This window comes from Salvelinus alpinus, chromosome 11 (genome assembly GCF_045679555.1).
Source record: "Salvelinus alpinus chromosome 11, SLU_Salpinus.1, whole genome shotgun sequence".
Taxonomy (NCBI): Eukaryota; Metazoa; Chordata; class Actinopteri; order Salmoniformes; family Salmonidae; genus Salvelinus; species Salvelinus alpinus.
The window spans coordinates 62,780,440-62,798,777 of NC_092096.1; the positions used below are offsets into that span (position 1 = coordinate 62,780,440).

At 43.0% G+C, this 18,338-nt stretch overlaps 1 protein-coding gene across 3 annotated transcripts in view; it reads left to right on the forward strand.

The window, feature by feature from the left end:
- Positions 1-18,184, forward strand: part of LOC139534627 (echinoderm microtubule-associated protein-like 3) — a 36,208-nt gene extending 18,024 nt beyond the window's left edge. The window contains exons 2-25 of one of the 3 annotated variants that reach the window (XM_071333913.1): positions 2,183-2,356; positions 2,663-2,777; positions 5,773-6,294; positions 6,870-6,911; positions 7,573-7,689; positions 7,965-7,993; positions 9,690-9,719; positions 10,011-10,131; positions 10,474-10,623; positions 10,752-10,821; positions 11,389-11,499; positions 11,774-11,869; positions 12,822-12,956; positions 13,227-13,365; positions 13,590-13,741; positions 13,844-13,969; positions 14,304-14,435; positions 14,529-14,596; positions 15,692-15,780; positions 15,943-16,040; positions 16,417-16,504; positions 16,598-16,696; positions 17,057-17,187; positions 17,290-18,184. In XM_071333913.1, the coding sequence (XP_071190014.1) occupies positions 2,183-2,356; positions 2,663-2,777; positions 5,773-6,294; positions 6,870-6,911; positions 7,573-7,689; positions 7,965-7,993; positions 9,690-9,719; positions 10,011-10,131; positions 10,474-10,623; positions 10,752-10,821; positions 11,389-11,499; positions 11,774-11,869; positions 12,822-12,956; positions 13,227-13,365; positions 13,590-13,741; positions 13,844-13,969; positions 14,304-14,435; positions 14,529-14,596; positions 15,692-15,780; positions 15,943-16,040; positions 16,417-16,504; positions 16,598-16,696; positions 17,057-17,187; positions 17,290-17,481 (3,026 nt within the window). In that variant the 3' untranslated portion in view covers positions 17,482-18,184. The remainder of the gene's footprint in view (positions 1-2,182; positions 2,357-2,662; positions 2,778-5,772; positions 6,295-6,869; positions 6,912-7,572; positions 7,690-7,964; positions 7,994-9,689; positions 9,720-10,010; positions 10,132-10,473; positions 10,624-10,751; positions 10,822-11,388; positions 11,500-11,773; positions 11,870-12,821; positions 12,957-13,226; positions 13,366-13,589; positions 13,742-13,843; positions 13,970-14,303; positions 14,436-14,528; positions 14,597-15,691; positions 15,781-15,942; positions 16,041-16,416; positions 16,505-16,597; positions 16,697-17,056; positions 17,188-17,289) is intronic. The other 2 variants (XM_071333914.1, XM_071333915.1) reach the window with 2 other exon arrangements.
- Positions 18,185-18,338: the final 154 nt, after the last annotated feature.

Sequence of the window (18,338 nt, forward strand, 5' to 3'; positions counted from 1 at the left end):
TAAATTCTAGTTTCTGATTGGCTTGAAGGTTATTCTAGAGCGTGCATTATTTCCCTATAACGCACGGTATAATTCAATGGTAATAGAATATGTAAGAATGGACTATGTTTGAAAGCAAAAGTCGAATTGATAACATTATTGGTATTATTGAAATTAGATTTTATAGCAAGCTAGGACTGATGGTTATCTAAACTAGCAAGTCTGTTTGTTTGGTTTTCAAGGCAACTACTGTCCCTTCTCTAGTAAATTTGCGCGCTACCTCAGTGGATGTTTAACACATTTCTACCTGCAAATGAAAACATTTCCAGTGGTAAATGTTCTAAATTATAGCCATGGTGTAAAATGGATAATCAACTCGGGGCTCTATGCGTTCTCTGGAAAATAACGAACGACGTGGAATAGCGCGTCGTGGAACCCACCATCCACGTCGTTTGTTATTTTCCAGAGAACACACAGCCTCTCGTTAATTATCCATTACTTATTATATTCTTCTGAGCCATTTACTTTGTTAGTGTTCTTCATTTTTATTCTTAATTTTTGTTGTTGCATTGTCGAGAAGGAAGGAAGCATTTTGTTGCGTACCCCATGCATAAGACTAATAAAACCTGAAACTTTAAACACACTAAAATATAGCAAATGCGGTCATACAACGCTGAACGTAGTGTAGGCCGCACTATAAACAAGCTGCAGTTGGCTCAGGGTCTGATCATTGTTCACATGACATTGCGACATACAGGAATGCTGTCTTCTTCGCTTTCAAATCTGAGGGATTTTGTTGGAAATGTAAACACACATGATCAAATAGACCCAATCCCAAAACGTACACACATATAGATAAATTGTAAGTCTGTGGCGATTTATTAATATCCTAACAGACTCAAATCCTTTTGTTAAACACCACCTAATTATTAACAAGTCTTCCTACTGCAATGTCTCAGGAAATTAGCAGGAAACGTAGACATGTCCAGAATCATCATGGAATAGGCAGTCCCAACACTTTAGAGAAAGTAGGTCTGCGGACACTTAACAATCATTTTAGCTAAACCCTGTTCCCTAAACACAACCTGATGATAAACAATTAGAACATTCCACTCCTTTTTTTGCGAAGCTGCTGGAAATTGCAAAAGGTTGAGAAAACCAGAAACATATGCTTTAACTTCTTTCCTCCTAATGGTGGTAACAGTCTCCTGCCTTCTTTTACTAATGGTGGTAACAGTCTCCTGCCTTCTTTTACTAATGGTGGTAAAAGTCTCCTGCCTTCTTTTACTAATGGTGGTAACAGTCTCCTGCCTTCTTTTACTAATGGTGGTAACAGTCTCCTGCCTTCTTTTACTAATGGTGGTAACAGTCTCCTGCCTTCTTTTACTAATGGTGGTAACAGTCTCCTGCCTTCTTTTACTAATGGTGGTAAAAGTCTCCTGCCTTCTTTTACTAATGGTGGTAACAGTCTCCTGCCTTCTTTTACTAATGGTGGTAACAGTCTCCTGCCTTCTTTTACTAATGGTGGTAACAGTCTCCTGCCTTCTTTTACTAATGGTGGTAACAGTCTCCTGCCTTCTTTTACTAATGGTGGTAACAGTCTCCTGCCTTCTTTTACTAATGGTGGTAACAGTCTCCTGCCTTCTTTTACTAATGGTGGTAACATTCTCCTGCCTTCTTTTTGTGATGGAAAAGGACTTAGTTCAGTAAATTAGCAGTGTCAGAGTACCATGATGTTCAAGTAGAGTAAGTAAATATGTTTCTCTCAACTCATGAAGTGTCATCCCATCCTTTAAGTTGTAGACAGTGCTGGATGAGGCCATTAATGTTGGCTTTATAGTCAGTCGTTGCAGGAGGCTCATCTTCATGCAGAATGGAAGTCTTCCTGTCTCTTTTGAGGAATATTTGTGGGCTGTTAGCAGTATTTACAACACCAGGGTCATGTCTTACTGCTTGCATCTTTTAAAGTTTTCCCATCTTGCATTTTATAGTTGTATCCAACCTATGCATTGGTATTGATAGTAGTACTTCACTTCTATATTTCATTTGTCTAGAGGACAATCCTATCTGCCAATGGAGTGACAGCATTGAGTTGGATATAGACTACCATTGGTTGTCCTTATTTTCCCAATATCCACAAATTATCTGACAGCATGTGGTTCCATACTGTCTCCTGATTTGTTGTCATGGTCCGTCTGCACAGATGACGTGTCCGGCAGCAGCGCTGAGTACCCAGACCGTGTGTCCATGATGGAGGGGCGTCTGCAGTCGCAGGAAGATGAGATCACGCTGCTGAAGTCATCACTGGCCGACGCGCTACGCAGGCTCCGCCTCCACGACCAGTTGATCCCCCTGCTTAAACAGCAGATCATCGCAGGTGGATGGCCAACCATCAGACCACAGTTGTACTCTTTTAACATTATTGTGCCCGAACCGTACGGTGCTGGCTTGGATATTTTCTTCACCGCACGGTTCCAGCAAATATCTTGAATGTTTAACCAGGCCTGTAAAGTGCAGCTCGGCTCAGTAGTGTGAAAAGGGTTGTAGATGATTAACTACAGTACACAAGCAATAAGCTGTAACCAATACATTATCCTACCCGTGTCTTGTGCTTCTATGAAAATTCCATCCTTGAACTAAATGTGTGTGATTGTGTCCATTTTTTGTGTGTGTGTGTCCTCAGTAAACCCTGCAGCCTCCCGTGTCCTGAACCAGGTTTACGGCTCTGACGGTTTCTCCAGCTCCAGTAAACTGTCCTCCAGCTCAGCCCTGGACAGCCCCCGCCACCCTGCCACCAGGTACTGTGCCAGGCCAGTGCAGAGGGACTGTGGGCATGGAATGGGTTGGCTGGCATGTTTGTCCAGAGCCATATATGGAGATATGGCTCAAACATGATCAATGTGTGGAAATAAGGCATAGTTTGACAGTCTTTGGACTTCATGACCAGAATGTTACAGTTGAAGTCGGAAGTTTACATACACCTTAGCCAAATACATTTAAACTCAGTTTTTCACAATTCCTGACATTTAATCCAAGTAAAAATTAGTTAGGATCACAACTTTATTTTAAGAATGTGAAATATCAGAACAATAGTAGAGAGAATGATTTATTTCAGCTTTTATTTCTTTCATCACATTCCCAGTGGGTCAGAAGTTTACATCCACTCAATTAGTATTTGGTAGCATTGCCTTTAAATTGTTTAACTTGGGTCAAATGTATCGGGTAGCCTTCCATAAGCTTCCCACAATAAATTGGGTGAATTTTGGCCCATTCCTCCTGACAGAGCTGGTGTAACTGAGTCAGGTTTGTAAGGCCTCCTTGCTCGCACACGCTTTTTCAGTTCTACCCACAAATTTTCCATAGGATTGAGGTCAGGGCTTTGTGATGGCCACTCCAATACCTTGGCTTTGTTGTCCTTAAGCCATTTTGCCACAACTTTGGAAGTATGCTTGGGGTCATTGTCCATTTGGAAGACCCATTTGTGACCAAGCTTTAACTTCCTGACTGATGTCTTGAGATGTTGCTTCAATATATCCACATACCTTTCCTTCTTCATGAAGCCATCTATTTTGTGATGTGCACCAGTCACTCCTGCAGCAAAGCACCCCCACAACATGATGCTGCCATCCCCGTGCTTCACGGTTGGGATGGTGTTCTTCGGTTTGCAAGCCTCCCCCTTTTTCCTCCAAACATAACGATGGTCATTATGGCCAAACAATTTTATTTTTGTTTCATCAGACCAGAGGACATTTCTCCAAAAAGTACGGTCTTTGTCCCCATGTGCAGTTGCAAACCGTAGTCTGGCTTTTTTTATGGCGATTTTGGAGCAGTGGCTTCTTCCTTGCTGAGCGGCCTTTCAGGTTATGTCGATATAGGGCTCGGTTTACTGTGGATATAGATACTTCTGTACCTATTTCCTCCAGCATCTTCACAAGGTCCTTTGCTGTTCTGTGATTTGATTTGCACTTTTCGCACCAAAGTACGTTCGTCTCTAGGAGACAGAACGCGTCTCCTTCCTGAACGTTATAATGGCTGCGTGGGCCCATGGTGTTTATACTTGCATACTATTGTTTGTACAGATGAACATGGTACCTTCAGGCGTTTGGAAATTGCTCCCAAGGATGAACCAGACTTGTGGAGCTCTACAAAAAAAATTCCGAGGTCTTGGCTGATTTCTTTTGATTTTCCCGTGATGTCAAGCAAAGAGGCACTGAGTAGGCCTTGAAATACATCCACAGATACACCTCCAATTGACTCAAATGACGTCAGTTAACCTATCAGAAGCTTCTAAAGCCATGACATCATTTTCTGGAATTTTCCAAGCTGTTTAAAGGCACGGTCAACTTAGTGTATGTAAACTTTTGACCAACTGGAATTGTGATACAGTGAAATAATTTGTCTGTAAACAATTGTTGGAAAAATTACTTGTGTCATGCACAAAGTAGATGTCTTAACTGCCTTGCCAAAACTATAGTTTGTTAACAAGAAATTTGTGGAGTGGTTGAAAAATGATTTTTAATGACTCCAACCTAAGTGTATGTACATTTCCGACTTCAACTGTAGGTAGGTAGGTAGGTGTGTATATTTATGTGTAACATTCATAGACTCTTTTTCCTAGTCCCAATCTAAAATGTATTTAGCACCTAGCCCACTATTGATATTTTACCTGCCTTGATTCAAAATGTATGTTGTTTTTATTGTATAACATTTAATTTTTTTTCCTCTGTAGAGCTTTGAGATATAACTGTATAATGAAAAGCGCTATACAAATTTTATGTAGTTTTATTCTGTATATACACACTGGCCAGTTTATTAGGTTCATTCATCTAGTTGCCTCCAGAACAGCCTGAATTCTTTGTGGCGTGGATTCAACAAGATGTCGGGAAACATTTTTTGCTCAAATGGTATCAAGGGACCAAACGTGTGCCAGGAGAAAATTCCCCACACCAGTACACCACCAACCTGTACCGTTGACACCATGCAGGATGGTTCCATAGACTCATGCTACTTAAGCCAAATCCTGACTGTGCCATCAGCATGACGCAACAGGAATCAGGATTGGTTGGACCAGGCAATGTTTTTCCACTCCTCAATTGTCCAGTTTTGGTGATTGTGTGCCCACTGGTGCCACTTCTTCTTGTTTTTAGCTGATAGGAGTGGAACCTGGTGTGGTCGTCTGCTGTTAATAGCCCATCCGTGAGCAGGACCAACGAGTTATGTGTTCTGAGGTGCCTTTCTGCACAACACTGTTGTACTGCACTGTTATGTCTGTTTCTGGCCCACCTGTTAGCTTGCACCATTCTTGCCATTCTCATTCGACCTCTCTCGTGAACAAGCTGCTTTCGCCCACAGGACTGCCGCTGACTGGATGTTTTTAGTTTTTTGCACCATTCTCTGTAAACTCTAGACACTGTTGTGCATGAAAAGCCCAGTCATTTCTGAGATACTGGATCTGGCGTGCCTGGCACCGGCGATCATACAACGCTCAAAGTCGCTCCGGTCACTCGTTTTGCCGAACAGAACCTGTCGAACAGGAACTGAATGCGTCGGCGTCGGTCTGCCTGCGTTATATAGCAATCCACGACCACGTGACTCACTGTCTGTAGGAGCGATTCATTTTCGTGAACAGTGTGGTGTACTTAATAAACTGTCCAGTGAGTCTTCTCACTCACTCACAGCATTTAACTTGTTTAGGAAAGTCTTGTTATTAGAGCTGAGTAAATTAATAGTATTATGATGTTTGTTTGTATTCTCTCTCTATTAATCTCAACTCTATACTGTGTGTGTATTTAGCCAAGTACTAAACAGCACTGAAGGTGAGAATGGCTCTAATGGTGAGAAAGGCTCTAACTCTACATCCCCGGGCCTCATACATAAGACCCCAACGTATGATCGGGCTACCCAGACAGACCTCACTCCTCTGATGCAGGAGCTAGACAGGGTCCCCCTTGCTCTCACCAGGCCTGTCCAGAGCCTCTCCCTGGAGGATGCCCTTCCCGAGGGGATGTCTCTGACAGAGGAGGCTCGGGCCAAGTTCCACCACATCCAGGGACTAGAACTGGAGGAGCAGGAGAAGGATGAGGAAGGGGAGGAGAAGGACCTGAGTTGGGCGTCTTCCGTAGAGGAGGCCATCCACCCCACCGCCATCAGGAACCTCCAGAGAGATGACCTCCAGGACCCAAATGGCTCCACGGAGAGCTTGAGCTCAGCCTCCCAGACCCCAATCTCGGGGTCCCCAGCCCCCCCTAAGGACCTGTCCGCCAGCCCCCGGAGCGGACCTCTCTCCACCATCCTGGAGGGCGAGAAAAAACCCCTGTGCGTTGTCGCCACCTCTCCTTCTCTTCTCCATTCCTACCTGATTGCATGGTTTTTGGGGGAAATCACCTCTTTTTGACACTGTCTCCTATTCTCTATGCTTTTATTACTACAAAGCGCCAGTGTCAAAACTCTAATCTAAGATTCAGTTTGCGGTAGCCAGTTTTCTGATTCTATTAGGTTGCGTTATGGAAAGCCTTCAGTACCAAGGAGCATACCTTACGTGTCTCCCGCTGGATCCGGCTGCTGTGTTATTTTCCATTTGTTTGAAAGGAGCTAAATGTGTGTACACTAACCTGATAATCAAATCTGAGCCTCGTCCTTTAATTCAAGCATGGATTGATTCAGCATGATTTCCTACATGTGGATATTTCAATGGGGCTTTTCATCTGACATTCTTTTGGGAGATTTTTTCGCTTCATGCTGCTCTATAATCACACAAAACATTTTCCAGCTTCCTCCGTGTGTGTGTGTATGCATGCACATATGTGGTTGTGTGTTTGTTGTTTTGTTTGCTAATTATTACTTGCAAGAGGTCTGTTGCCAATTGATAGCATATGTTTCTGTCCATGAAGAAGTCCATCAGCTCAACCCTGCCACACCATGGAAACTAAGAGGTACTAAGACAGTGGTGTCTAAGTTATGTACAAGGATATGAACTGGGCTATTCAGTTCCAAACTGATCTACTACGTACTATATGCATGTGTGTTATCACTAGGAGCCACAGTGGAGACCCACTGGGCAAAAACTAGTTGACTCAACATTGTTTCCACATCATTTCAACCCCCAAAAACAATGTAATGACGTTGAATCAACATGGAAAACTAATTGGATTTGCAAAAAGTCATCAACGTAAGGGTGTTTTTAGATTTTTTCCCCACCCAACTTTTAACCTAAATCCAATGACGGGTGCATTTTTTTGTTATTGATTTCGCGCTGAATTCACTATCGTTGACAACTCAACCAAATATAAATCAAAACTAGACGTTGAACTGACGGCTGTATCCAGTGGGGAGGAGGTCATCTGTGTTTCACTTCCTATTATGTATTGTGTTGGAACATCATTGGTCACATGACAAGGGCCATTTCCTCTAGTTATTGGGCAAGTCATTATCAGGAAAATCTGTGTGTGTGTTCCAGCAAAAATATGCCCCATCATAGAATACACGTTGAAACACACATTCAACGTTCATCAGTGTGTGTGTGTGTGTGTGCGTGTGTGTTTGTGGAACCCTGCATATAAATCCTCTTATGCTGCCTATCCACTCATTGTCCAGAGCTCGCAGGAACAGTGAGAAACTGGTGAAGGACCCCCAGGAGAAGACAAAGAAGCTGCTGGACAAAAAGGCGGCATCCTCGGCCAACCTACTTAACAGATCCCCCAGTCTGGAGAGGTGAGAGAAGTCCCATCCATCAGCAAGATTGTCTTTAAAACTCATTCTCACATCACATTTTCCTACGGCTGCATAAACATGACGTATTTCACCAAGTAGTCACTCATTGGAGTTCCCTTTCTTCTACTATAATAAAATGACTTTCCCATGAAAAGTCTTCATCTCCCAATTGTGTGAGCTGGGCCCAAAGACCGTATAATATAACGTTTGGTCCCAGTGGTTGAAAGAGTCTTTGGATATAATGTGTCTGTCTAACAGTTTTTCTTTTCTCACAGCCGGACCAGGGATCTTATCGCCAGAGCAGGTAATACATATCCAACAACACTACTCTCTCCCCAGACTCGGGTTGCAACCAGGACTTCTGGAAAACAAGGGAATTTATTGAAAGTTCCTGGAATTTGGAACCCTTACTTCAGACGTTCTATAATGCATTATTCAAACTCTATGTAGTCTTAAATGACTGGCTGACTGACTGCAGGCCAGATCTGGACTTTTCATTCCCCTTCTTTAGTTTGGGACGCTAAACTGCATACAAAATGTCAAAGATAGTATTCAGACAGCGCAATACTCATGCTTAGTTAACTTTTCAGCTTTTAATGAGCGTTGGCTTTGAGTGTGATTTAGCTTTATAATGGGACTCGTTCCAAAACCAGAGAGAGTTAGAGCACAGTCCCTCTTCTATTGTATTTAATATTGTCTCTAAGTATTTAGAGGTTGAACCTAATGGGGATTCAGTTTGCGTAAAGTCAGTTTCATATGCCCATAATAGTCTGTAAATGTGATCAATGATCCACAAGACAAGGAGTTTCTACTAGACAAAGGGTGCATGAAGTGAGCCTTCAAAAGAGCTTAAGTCCGTATCGGAGACTACTACAACAACAAGTGACTGACCACTGGACATTGCATCATCTAGTCGTCTATGGGGCTAAAGGTCATTTAAAGTTCATCACTGTCCATTTCTCCGCCCGCCACATACAGAAAAAAAAACCTGGTCAGAAAATACCTCATCATACTGGGATCACAGGAAAACCAGTGTTTATTTTTACAGTCACGTTTTCACGAGGCAGAGCGGCAGCCGTTTCTGACGTTAAACACGGGAGAGTCTGTTTAGTACTCCAATGCTCCCTGGAAAGCCATCCATTGTGGTAAGCCGTGCTGCCGCACCACTCCCAGACTCCTGACGGGATGATGGATGGATGTTTTACCGGAGAAGGAAGGACGCCAAAAATATTAATGTTTTTTTGGTCTCTTTCTCTCTTTCTGTGAGCTGTCCAGGACAAGACTTATTAACTTTTTCTCTGTCTCTCTGAGTTGGCCTGAGACAGGTCTGCCTGTATTCAGCACGAGTTAGGTTGTCTCTTAACTGCCTCTCCTGCATCATGAGAGGGCTGTAAAGTGTAACCAGGTCATTTAGATAAGCAATAACTGAATTGAACTATATCCTACTCACTACATCCTAACTGAATGTCAATACTTGGAAGTGGCAATCGTGTGAAAATGCCACTCCATTTTAAATCAATCAAAAGCAGTCATTGATGCGTTTCAACAGGGTCCACGAGCGGTATGAAGTAGACCCATGGGGAAATTCCAAATAGTGTCAACAATGACTAATAAAAAAATCAGGTCATTACCATATAGTTAAACTGCAGACTTTCCCTCCCTTGTGAAGAGAGCCCTGCTTTTTAGTTTTACAACCTTTTCAAAGCGAGACAGACAGATTCCCACCAGAAACATCCCAAACCAGAACCATCAACATGTAAAACCCATTCTCCTCTCCCCCAACCTTTTAAATTGAAGTAACAGTCATCTAGATGACAGGCTTGGTGTTGGAAAACCACCCCTCTGGTTTGCTCATAGACCTCATTCGACCGGCTCTGAATCTGGTCCCGAAGGGTCCGTAATGTCAAAGCATGATCTGCTCTGCTGGAATCAGCTGTGATTTAGTGTTCCTAGGTTCCTTGTTTATTTGTCTCTCTCCCTCTCTTTCTCTCTTCTCGTAGGATCTCCCGGGTCCAGACGAGGAACCCAAGGTATGAGACGTCATGTGTTAACTGTTATGTCATTCAACTAAATGTAGGTGCTTGGGATTCATACAGGCTAATGGTACAGACTGTTGACTTTTTGTTATGGAGTGAATTATTGGTAGATATTGTAGCATCACCAGAGCTTTGGTAGTTTAGACAGGCTGTTGAAAGAGCAAAACATTTGAGGATAAGATTGAGAAAGTTCATATTGACCCATGGTAGTGATTGGAGATTAATATGTATCCATTGTCCAGTCTTGTCTTACTTTATTTTTCTCCCTCTCTCATTGGCTGACAGGTCAATCAATCAAGATGTTCATCCGTGGTCGACCAATCACCATGTATGTCCCCTCCAACATCCAGAACTACGAGGACCTGAGGATGGAGCCACCTGTAGAGAAACTGGAACTCGATTGGGTGTATCCTCCCACAAGTCACGACCAGTGGGGCGTTGATAAAGCAGCATTTTAGTTTTTAAATTCCATTCATGGTTGATTAGAATGCTTGATATTCTATAGTTCTAAGTTTCTTGGATGAAAGCCATGAAGTCCATATTGCCAATCAGTCAGAGAAACATATTTAAGTTATCGAATGTCCTTGAGCCAAGTCATCCTCTCCTCAGGTGAATGGAAGTTATGTCATCTATAAATCACATATTATGGGTGTAGCTGTGGGTGAAATTGCTTTAGGCTCAATTAATGATTTAGACTGATGAACCAATGAGACGCTTCAGTGATGTCACCTTGACTGGAGCCGCATAGTTACGGTTACCGAGGACGGGACTGCCGGGCCAACCTGTACCTGCTGTCGTCGGGTGAGGCGGTGTACTTCATCGCCTGTGTGGTGGTGTTGTACCACATCAACAACCGCACACAGCGCCACTACCGCAAACATACCGACTGTGTCCGCTGGTGAGTGGCTCAGACCCAACCTCGACCTCTCGTATCATTACATAACTGTACAAAATCAACTAAAACCAATTGTGAGAATTGATTGTGAAGTTGACGCTTTATGATATCCCAATTTGTCTTTATTTCAGTCTGACCATCCATCCAGACAAGGTACGGGTGGCATCAGGACAGACGGCGGGGGTGGACAAGGATGGAAAGGTGAGGGGCGTTTGGGCTATTTAAAGGCCCAGTGCAGTCAAAAATGTGATTTTCTGTGTTTTATATAGATTTACACACTGTGAAATTGTGAAAATGATAATGTCCTTTTAGTGTAAGAGCTGTTTGAAAAGACCACCTTAAATGTCAGCCTGTTTTGGTCAGGTGGAGTTTTGACCTGCCTAGTGACATCACCAGGTGGTAAATGAGTTAATAGACCAATAAGAGTGCCAAACCTCTCTGCCAATAACAGCTAGTTTTCAGTTTTCCCCTCCCCACTTACACCACTCCCAGACAGTCCTAGCAATTTTTGTTTCTTTTTGACCATTTTAATTGAAAACAATCACTGTAAGGTACTTAAATGTCAACCAGAAATGGCTCTATTGGACCTTTTTAAGGAACATCATCTGTCACTATTTAAAACGAAAATGTTTCCATTCTTGCTGGTGTCCCTTTAAGACTTAAAAAAAAAAAAAAGGTCATACTATCAAATACACAGAAAAAAGTATTGTATACATATAATAACACACATGATACTAATTAACAATCCTTGTCTAATTTATGTCTTAGCCCCTGCAGCCTTATGTCCATATCTGGGATTCCTCCACACTGATCACCCTACAACAGATAGGACTGGGCACCTTTGAGAGAGGTGTAGGGTCTGTGGCTTTCTCCTTTGCAGTAAGTGTTTATTCCCACTACAAAACAACCCTCCCACACACACACACACTAGATGCTACTGAGTTTATGGCCTATATTTAGTACAGTATTTCTCATCTCACTAAGGCTATTGAAGAACCCCTGACACCTAATCTCCATACAGGACTCTCAAACAAAACCAATACAGGCTTTAATACATTAGTCCTGATTTGTGACTGGGCTGCATCATCTCTCCATCTGTCATATGCCCTCTCACTGGTTCTTTCTCTCCTTCTTACTTCTCCTCTGCTTGCAGGACGCTGGAGCCTTCCTCTGTGTGATTGATGACTCCAATGAACACATGCTGTCTGTGTGGGACTGTGCCAAAGGAACCAAGCACACAGAGGTTAAGGTAAAGCAATGCACCAAGACACGCACATGCACGTTTTCATGCAAGCCCACAGGCACGTACAAAGACACACACACACAGATTCCTATTCATATTGCACTGTAGGTTTAATGCAGTAAAATGCAATTAATCAATACCATTTACAGTATACATCTTGATACGGCTTCCTTGTGTTATAACAACAAAAATCTACCCCTATCTTTGCAGGTAGCCAAGCCTGTAATTTGCATGCGTAGGCTGTTAAAGACGGCATTACATTAGTGAGAATCTTCAGATCCCTGAAAAGGAGGCCTATTTGCATAGATTAAGCAAAAATAAATTCTTCCACATCACCTAGTTCTGTCACAGGCTTTTGTCCCAAATGTTTCTACTTCCCTGAGAGTCATTTCAGCGGTGTTGCCACGGCAACTGTGTAAATATTTTAGACTGAATTTGTCCAGCGGTGTGTGCTCTATATGCATATGTGTGTGTGTGTGTGTGTTAGGGGGGTTTGGATATTAGGTGGGTGTTTATATGACATCATTTTCTCTCTTGGTCTCAAGTTTCTTGTAGCACACATGCAGAACTTCTCGTATTTTCGCCAAATTGATTTAGCATAAGCATCATTTGTCACGAGTGCCCTAGATTCGAGAGCCCATTTTTGAATCTCCAGTGAAATTTGGGAGTGGTCCCAAGGAGTGGCAAGGGAAAAGGTTCAGCCCACATAAATATATGAGATGGTTCAACGTATGTAACATTTACCCATCCCCCGCTGGACTGTAATGCATCTGCAAATTGAAACTAAGTTGCAGAAGTGTTATGCCCCATCATACAATCTGAACTGTCCTCAAGTGAATTCCAAGGTTGGAAAATTCGTAGAAATGCAGGTTTGAGATTAACATTGGAGTTCACAAAGATTTTGCATTTGAGTGAATTATTTGATTTTTAAATGTTCTCCTTGTGTGTGTTAATCCAGAGCACCAACGAGGCAGTGTTTGCAGTGGAGTTCAACCCCAGCGACAGCACCAACATTATCACTTGTGGAAAGTCTCACATCTATTTCTGGACCCTGAGTGCAGGCTCACTCACCAAGAAACAGGGCATCTTCGGGGTGAGGGAAGTCCCTTAACTACTCTTCATCTGAAAAGTATTTTTCACATAGACAAAAGATATGTGACCAATGGGTATATCAAACCCGGCTTATCTGTATGACTCAAGAAAGACTATTCTAGCCCATTGAGCTAAAGCCTAGACCAACTCTGGAGGCGAAAACGAGTCTGCAGGTCTCACGCAAGGCTACTTCTCACTAAACCACCTCCGCTACATATCGTCATTCAAACTTATTATCGGTTTGTAATGTTGCTCTTCTTTCCTCTGTCAGAAATACAAGAAACCCAAGTTCATCCAGTGCTTCCTGTTTAGCCTGACGGGAGACGTGCTGACCGGGGACTCCGAGGGGAACATCCTGACATGGGGCAAATCACCCGGCGACGTCAAGACACTGGGGAAAGGAGCCAAAGGTAACGGTCTGTTCCAAATGGGCTCCAAATATGGACTAGGCTCTCCATGTGAAATACAGTGTATATAAACTAATAATACAATATCATCTGATTTAGTACCTCCTTAGCCAATAATGTACCAGACATATGTGGCTATCTTTTCCGCTTGCTCCCCGAATGTGAGAGACCCGTGACAAAAGACAACAAAGTAATCTTCTTCACCTCCTCTCTCCCTTCTGTTGAAGAGACGTTCCAGATCATGCGTCAGACACGGGCCCATGACGGCAGTGTGTTTACGCTGTGTATGCTGCAGGGGGGCGCTCTCCTCAGCGGCGGGGGCAAAGACCGCAAGATCATCCGCTGGAGTGCAGACCTGGCGCCCGAGAGAGAGTGTGAGGTGAAAGACGCGTGTTTCAAAACCGAGCGTGTTTCAACATTTAAGACCTTTTTGTATGTATTTGTGTGTAATTTCAGAATAAAATATATGAATTTATTATAGATTCCAGAAAAGTTTGGTGCGGTCCGTTGCATCACAGATGTAAACGGGGAAGAGGTGTTGGTTGGTACCACCCGAAATGCCATCCTGAGGGGCACTTTCTCTGATGGCTTCGTGGCCATAGTGCAGGTATGTTAACATTGGCATGATGGAGTATGTACTGGGTGGTTTGTGGTTAAACACCTGGTCTGCACATGTTCTGCGCTCCGATCTCCTACACTTCTCCGTTCTTCCCAAAGTGTGCACTTTCTCCCTCCCCCTCGTGGATTTCTAAGTATTATATTGTTGTATGCCCTCACATGGGTTAGAGGGAGTTTCCACCGTGTCTTACACCATATACATTCATTTTAAATCCACAATGGCAGTGAACAAGTGCACACTACAGGGAGAAGCATAGAGAATAGAAACCTAAAACCAGTGTGTGTATTGAGTGTGTGTGTGTGTGTTGCTCTCCCCTGTGCAGGGTCATGTGGATGAGATGTGGGGTTTGGCTACTCACCCCTCTCAGGATATCTTCCTCACCTGTGGACATGACAGACAGGTGTGCGTGTGGAACACAGCGGAGCACAAACTGGACTGGTGCACCACGCTGGAGGTGGGCGGGAGTGGACAATACACAAACATACATGCACATATAGACACATGCACACCCCTACACAAATACTGATATTCATACTGTATTTTTCAGGAGTATGGGCTGTGTGCAGACTTCTGTCCTAATGGGGCCGTGGTGACTGTTGGGCTCAGCACAGGCAGGTGAGATAATACCACAGCATCAAACTCCTTTCAGGAGACACGTCTCTCTGGCTAGAGAGTAGAGCAGGAAATAGTCCCAGTTGGTATTCACGTAATAATAAGGAATTCGCCTCGACTACGCCCACAAATTGGGGAAAACTGACATGGTTTCCTATTGACCCCCATTTCAATAAAAATATATATATACAGAAATAACAAAACACGCCGAAAGGTTGCTGTGTTGTTCAACCTACATTTCACAATGCTCCCATAGAGAAATAGAGGCAGCGAAAAGAGCCCTGTGGTTTTATGCTATTCAATGTGGGTACGCGGTGTCCAAGTAGGTTACGAGTAGCTATGCGTGTGGAAAACATTTAATCACAGGTAAGACAATTAACTTGTTTAGTACGGGCCATTTGTAACTCCACTCACTACTTGGAGCTGTATAGTCTGTTTTTGTATTGTTGGTCTTGGCTAGCTTAATGTTCCGGTCGGTAGCTAGCACTCAGTCAAGTGGCTGCTAGCATCGTTATGAAAAGGGGCATGAGGGGAGCCCTACAATATAAAGTAGTGAGAACAATAGGGAGCAAGCAATGTTGAAAAGTCATCTTTAATCATGTTCTTCTCTTAAATGTAGTTTTGTAATTGACTAAAACAAGCAGAGCAGCAGGTAGCCTAGTGGTTAGAGCGTTGGGCCAGTAAACGAAACGTTCTGCCCCTAAACAAGGCAGTTAACCCACTGTTCCTAGGCCGTGACTAAATAAGAATTTGTTCTTAACTGACTTGCCTAGTTAAATGTTAAAAAATTTAAAAGAACATTTAGTTAGAAAAAGATTTTGCTGTGAGCCTATGTTTAGGTAAACAAACGTTGTTTTCCCCACAGGTGGGCAGGGTCGCGACGTTCTATCTCATACCAAGCATTATCAACTCATATAAAGCGTCAATCAATATAAATACTTGCATGTTAATTACCATGCCTTTGTGACATGAAACAATACAAATGATACACAACCCCAAGATGATAAAAAATAAATAATTGTTTAGTGGTTCAAACCTTCACACTGGTTGTCTGCCTCTGCCCAAACCCCCTACCACCTCCAAATACCCCTGTAACAGATGGCTGGTTCTTGACCTGCAGACCAAAGAGGTGATCTCAGACTACACCGACGGGAATGAACAGCTGTCCGTCATGAGATATTCACCAGGTCAGAGGTTAAGCTCCTTTCCTCAGTGTCTCAGAATGGATTGAATTTCAACCATGATTCAGTAATATGTACTCACTTGGCACTATGATGGATCTCTATTATTTATTAAACATTTTATTGCCTTTATTTGGAACATGCCTTTGTTTTCATTTCCCCTTTCAGACGGTAGCTTTTTGGCCGTGGGTTCCCATGACAACTTCATCTACGTCTACAACGTCACCGAGAGTGGACGGCGCTACTCCCGCTACGGAAAGTGCAATGTAAGTTGCAGTACATTCTGGGGTGTTGGGGATGGTTGTGGATTATTTATGTCATGAATGAGTGGTTCATTGTGGGGTACAGTAGAGCTCAGGACACATTTGTCATGGTGTTTATGTAACAGTATAACTTTAGACCGTCCCCTCGCCCCGACACGGGCGCGAACCAGGAACCCTCTGCACACATCAACAACAGTCACCCACGAAGCGTCGTTACCCATCGCTCCACAAAAGCCGTGGCCCTTGCAGAGCAAGGGGAAACCCTACTTCAAGTCTCAGAGCAAGTGACGTAACCGATTGAAACGCTATTAGCGCCTACCCGCTAACACATCCGTTACATTTAGGTGTCGTGTCAATTTTTTATGTCTGTTATTTTTAGGGTCACTCCAGCTTCATCACTCACCTTGATTGGTCCAAAGATGGGAAGTACATTATGTCCAATTCGGGCGACTACGAAATCCTTTACTGTGAGTGACTGTGAAAATGTCTACATTTCCATGTCTCATTTGAACAGTATAATATGTCCTATTTTCCTAATGACTATTGGTCTTCTCAAACAGGGGACGTTGCTGGAGGTTGCAAACTGTTGAGGAACCGCTATGAGAGCAAAGACCGAGAATGGGCGTCCTACACCTGCGTACTGGGCTTCCACGTCATGGGTGAGAGTGACAAAGCGATCACCCTGTTGCAGGAGAACTTTCCTGCAATGCAGGACATTTTAAAACGTGTTGTGTATTTGAGGTTTAAAAAGTTTTCTGAAGTTTTTAATTTACACTTAGATATGTCAGAATTTATTTTCCCTTACGAAAAATGTATCAACACCTAGAAAAATGTCCATTAATTATAATCCACATAATAATTCATATTTCTTGTTGCTGCAGGATTATTTTCCTGCTGTAGCAAACTGGCTCAAATTAAGATCCTACATCTGTATTTCAAAGCTCTCAGTATCACACAACCCCTTAGCAGTGACTGAGTATTCAACCTGTATTGTGTGTTATTTTCTGTCTGTCCCATAGGTGTGTGGTTGGAAGGTTCCGACGGTACAGACATCAACGCCCTCTGTCGCTCCCACAGTGAGAGGGTGGTAGCGGTGGCTGATGACTTCTGTAAAGTCCACCTCTTCCAGTATCCCTGCCCAAAACCCAAGGTCAGGGATAACACAGCTCCACATTTACAATTGATTTCCATTATTTCTACTCCTTTCACCAAAACGTTCACCGCATATCAACTGTCTTCTTTTATCCATCAGGCCCCAAACCACAGTTATGAGGGCCACGGCAGTCACGTGACCAATGTGCGCTTCACCCACTGTGACAGTCACTTGCTCTCTATGGGTGGCAAGGACACCTGTATCCTCCAGTGGGAGGTCAAGAGAGCAGGAACAGGGGATGGTGGAGACCGCCTACACTCTGCATCCTTCGCCAGTTCCCCAGAACCTTAAAGGAGGGAAAGAGACATTAAGAGAAAATCAAATCACATTTTATTGGTCACATGCGCCAAATACAACAGGTGAAGAAGACCTTACCGTGAAATGCTTACATACAAGTCTTTAACCAGTTCTACCTAAATAGAGTTAAGAAAATATTGACTAAATAAACTAAAGTAAAACATTAAAAAGCAACACAATAAAATAACAATAACGAGGCTATATACATGGTACCAAGTCAATGTGTGGGGGTACAGCTTAGTCAAAGTAATTTGCACATGTAGGTAGGGGTAAAGACAGAGAGTGATAGAGAAGCAGAAGGGAGAGACATTTTTACAGAGTGGGGAGTAACGTAGACAGAGAGGGAACTGGCTGGCCCTTGTATATCATCAGTACAAAAGTTGTAAGGTCAGCCAAGGACCTGTGGTGTATTGCTTCATCGGATTCTTACAGTACAGAAGGCTTTGGATTCCATAGGATTCTCTTTTCAAGCATGATGAAGTTTTGTTTTTACAGATATTAGACCCACATGATGAAATGGAAACGTTACTACATCTGGGCACAATCTACTTCTCAATTTCAGTTACATTCCTAGTCTGACATTTGAAAAAGGTCAAGCTTTCAAATCAACTGCCTGTTTGACTGCCATCATCAACTGACGACAAAGGGATCAATTGTTGAGAACATTCCAAAATATCCCATTTTGTTTACCATACAAGCGTACCGTAGTGGTGTTTTATGGTTATTCTCTTGTCAGAAAAGTAATATCATATATATTTTGCTTTATTGCTATCTCTAGGAATATTGACCTCTTTTGTGCTTCAAACGTTTGCATTTTGCTAGACGGTGACAATCTTTCAAGTGCATTTACT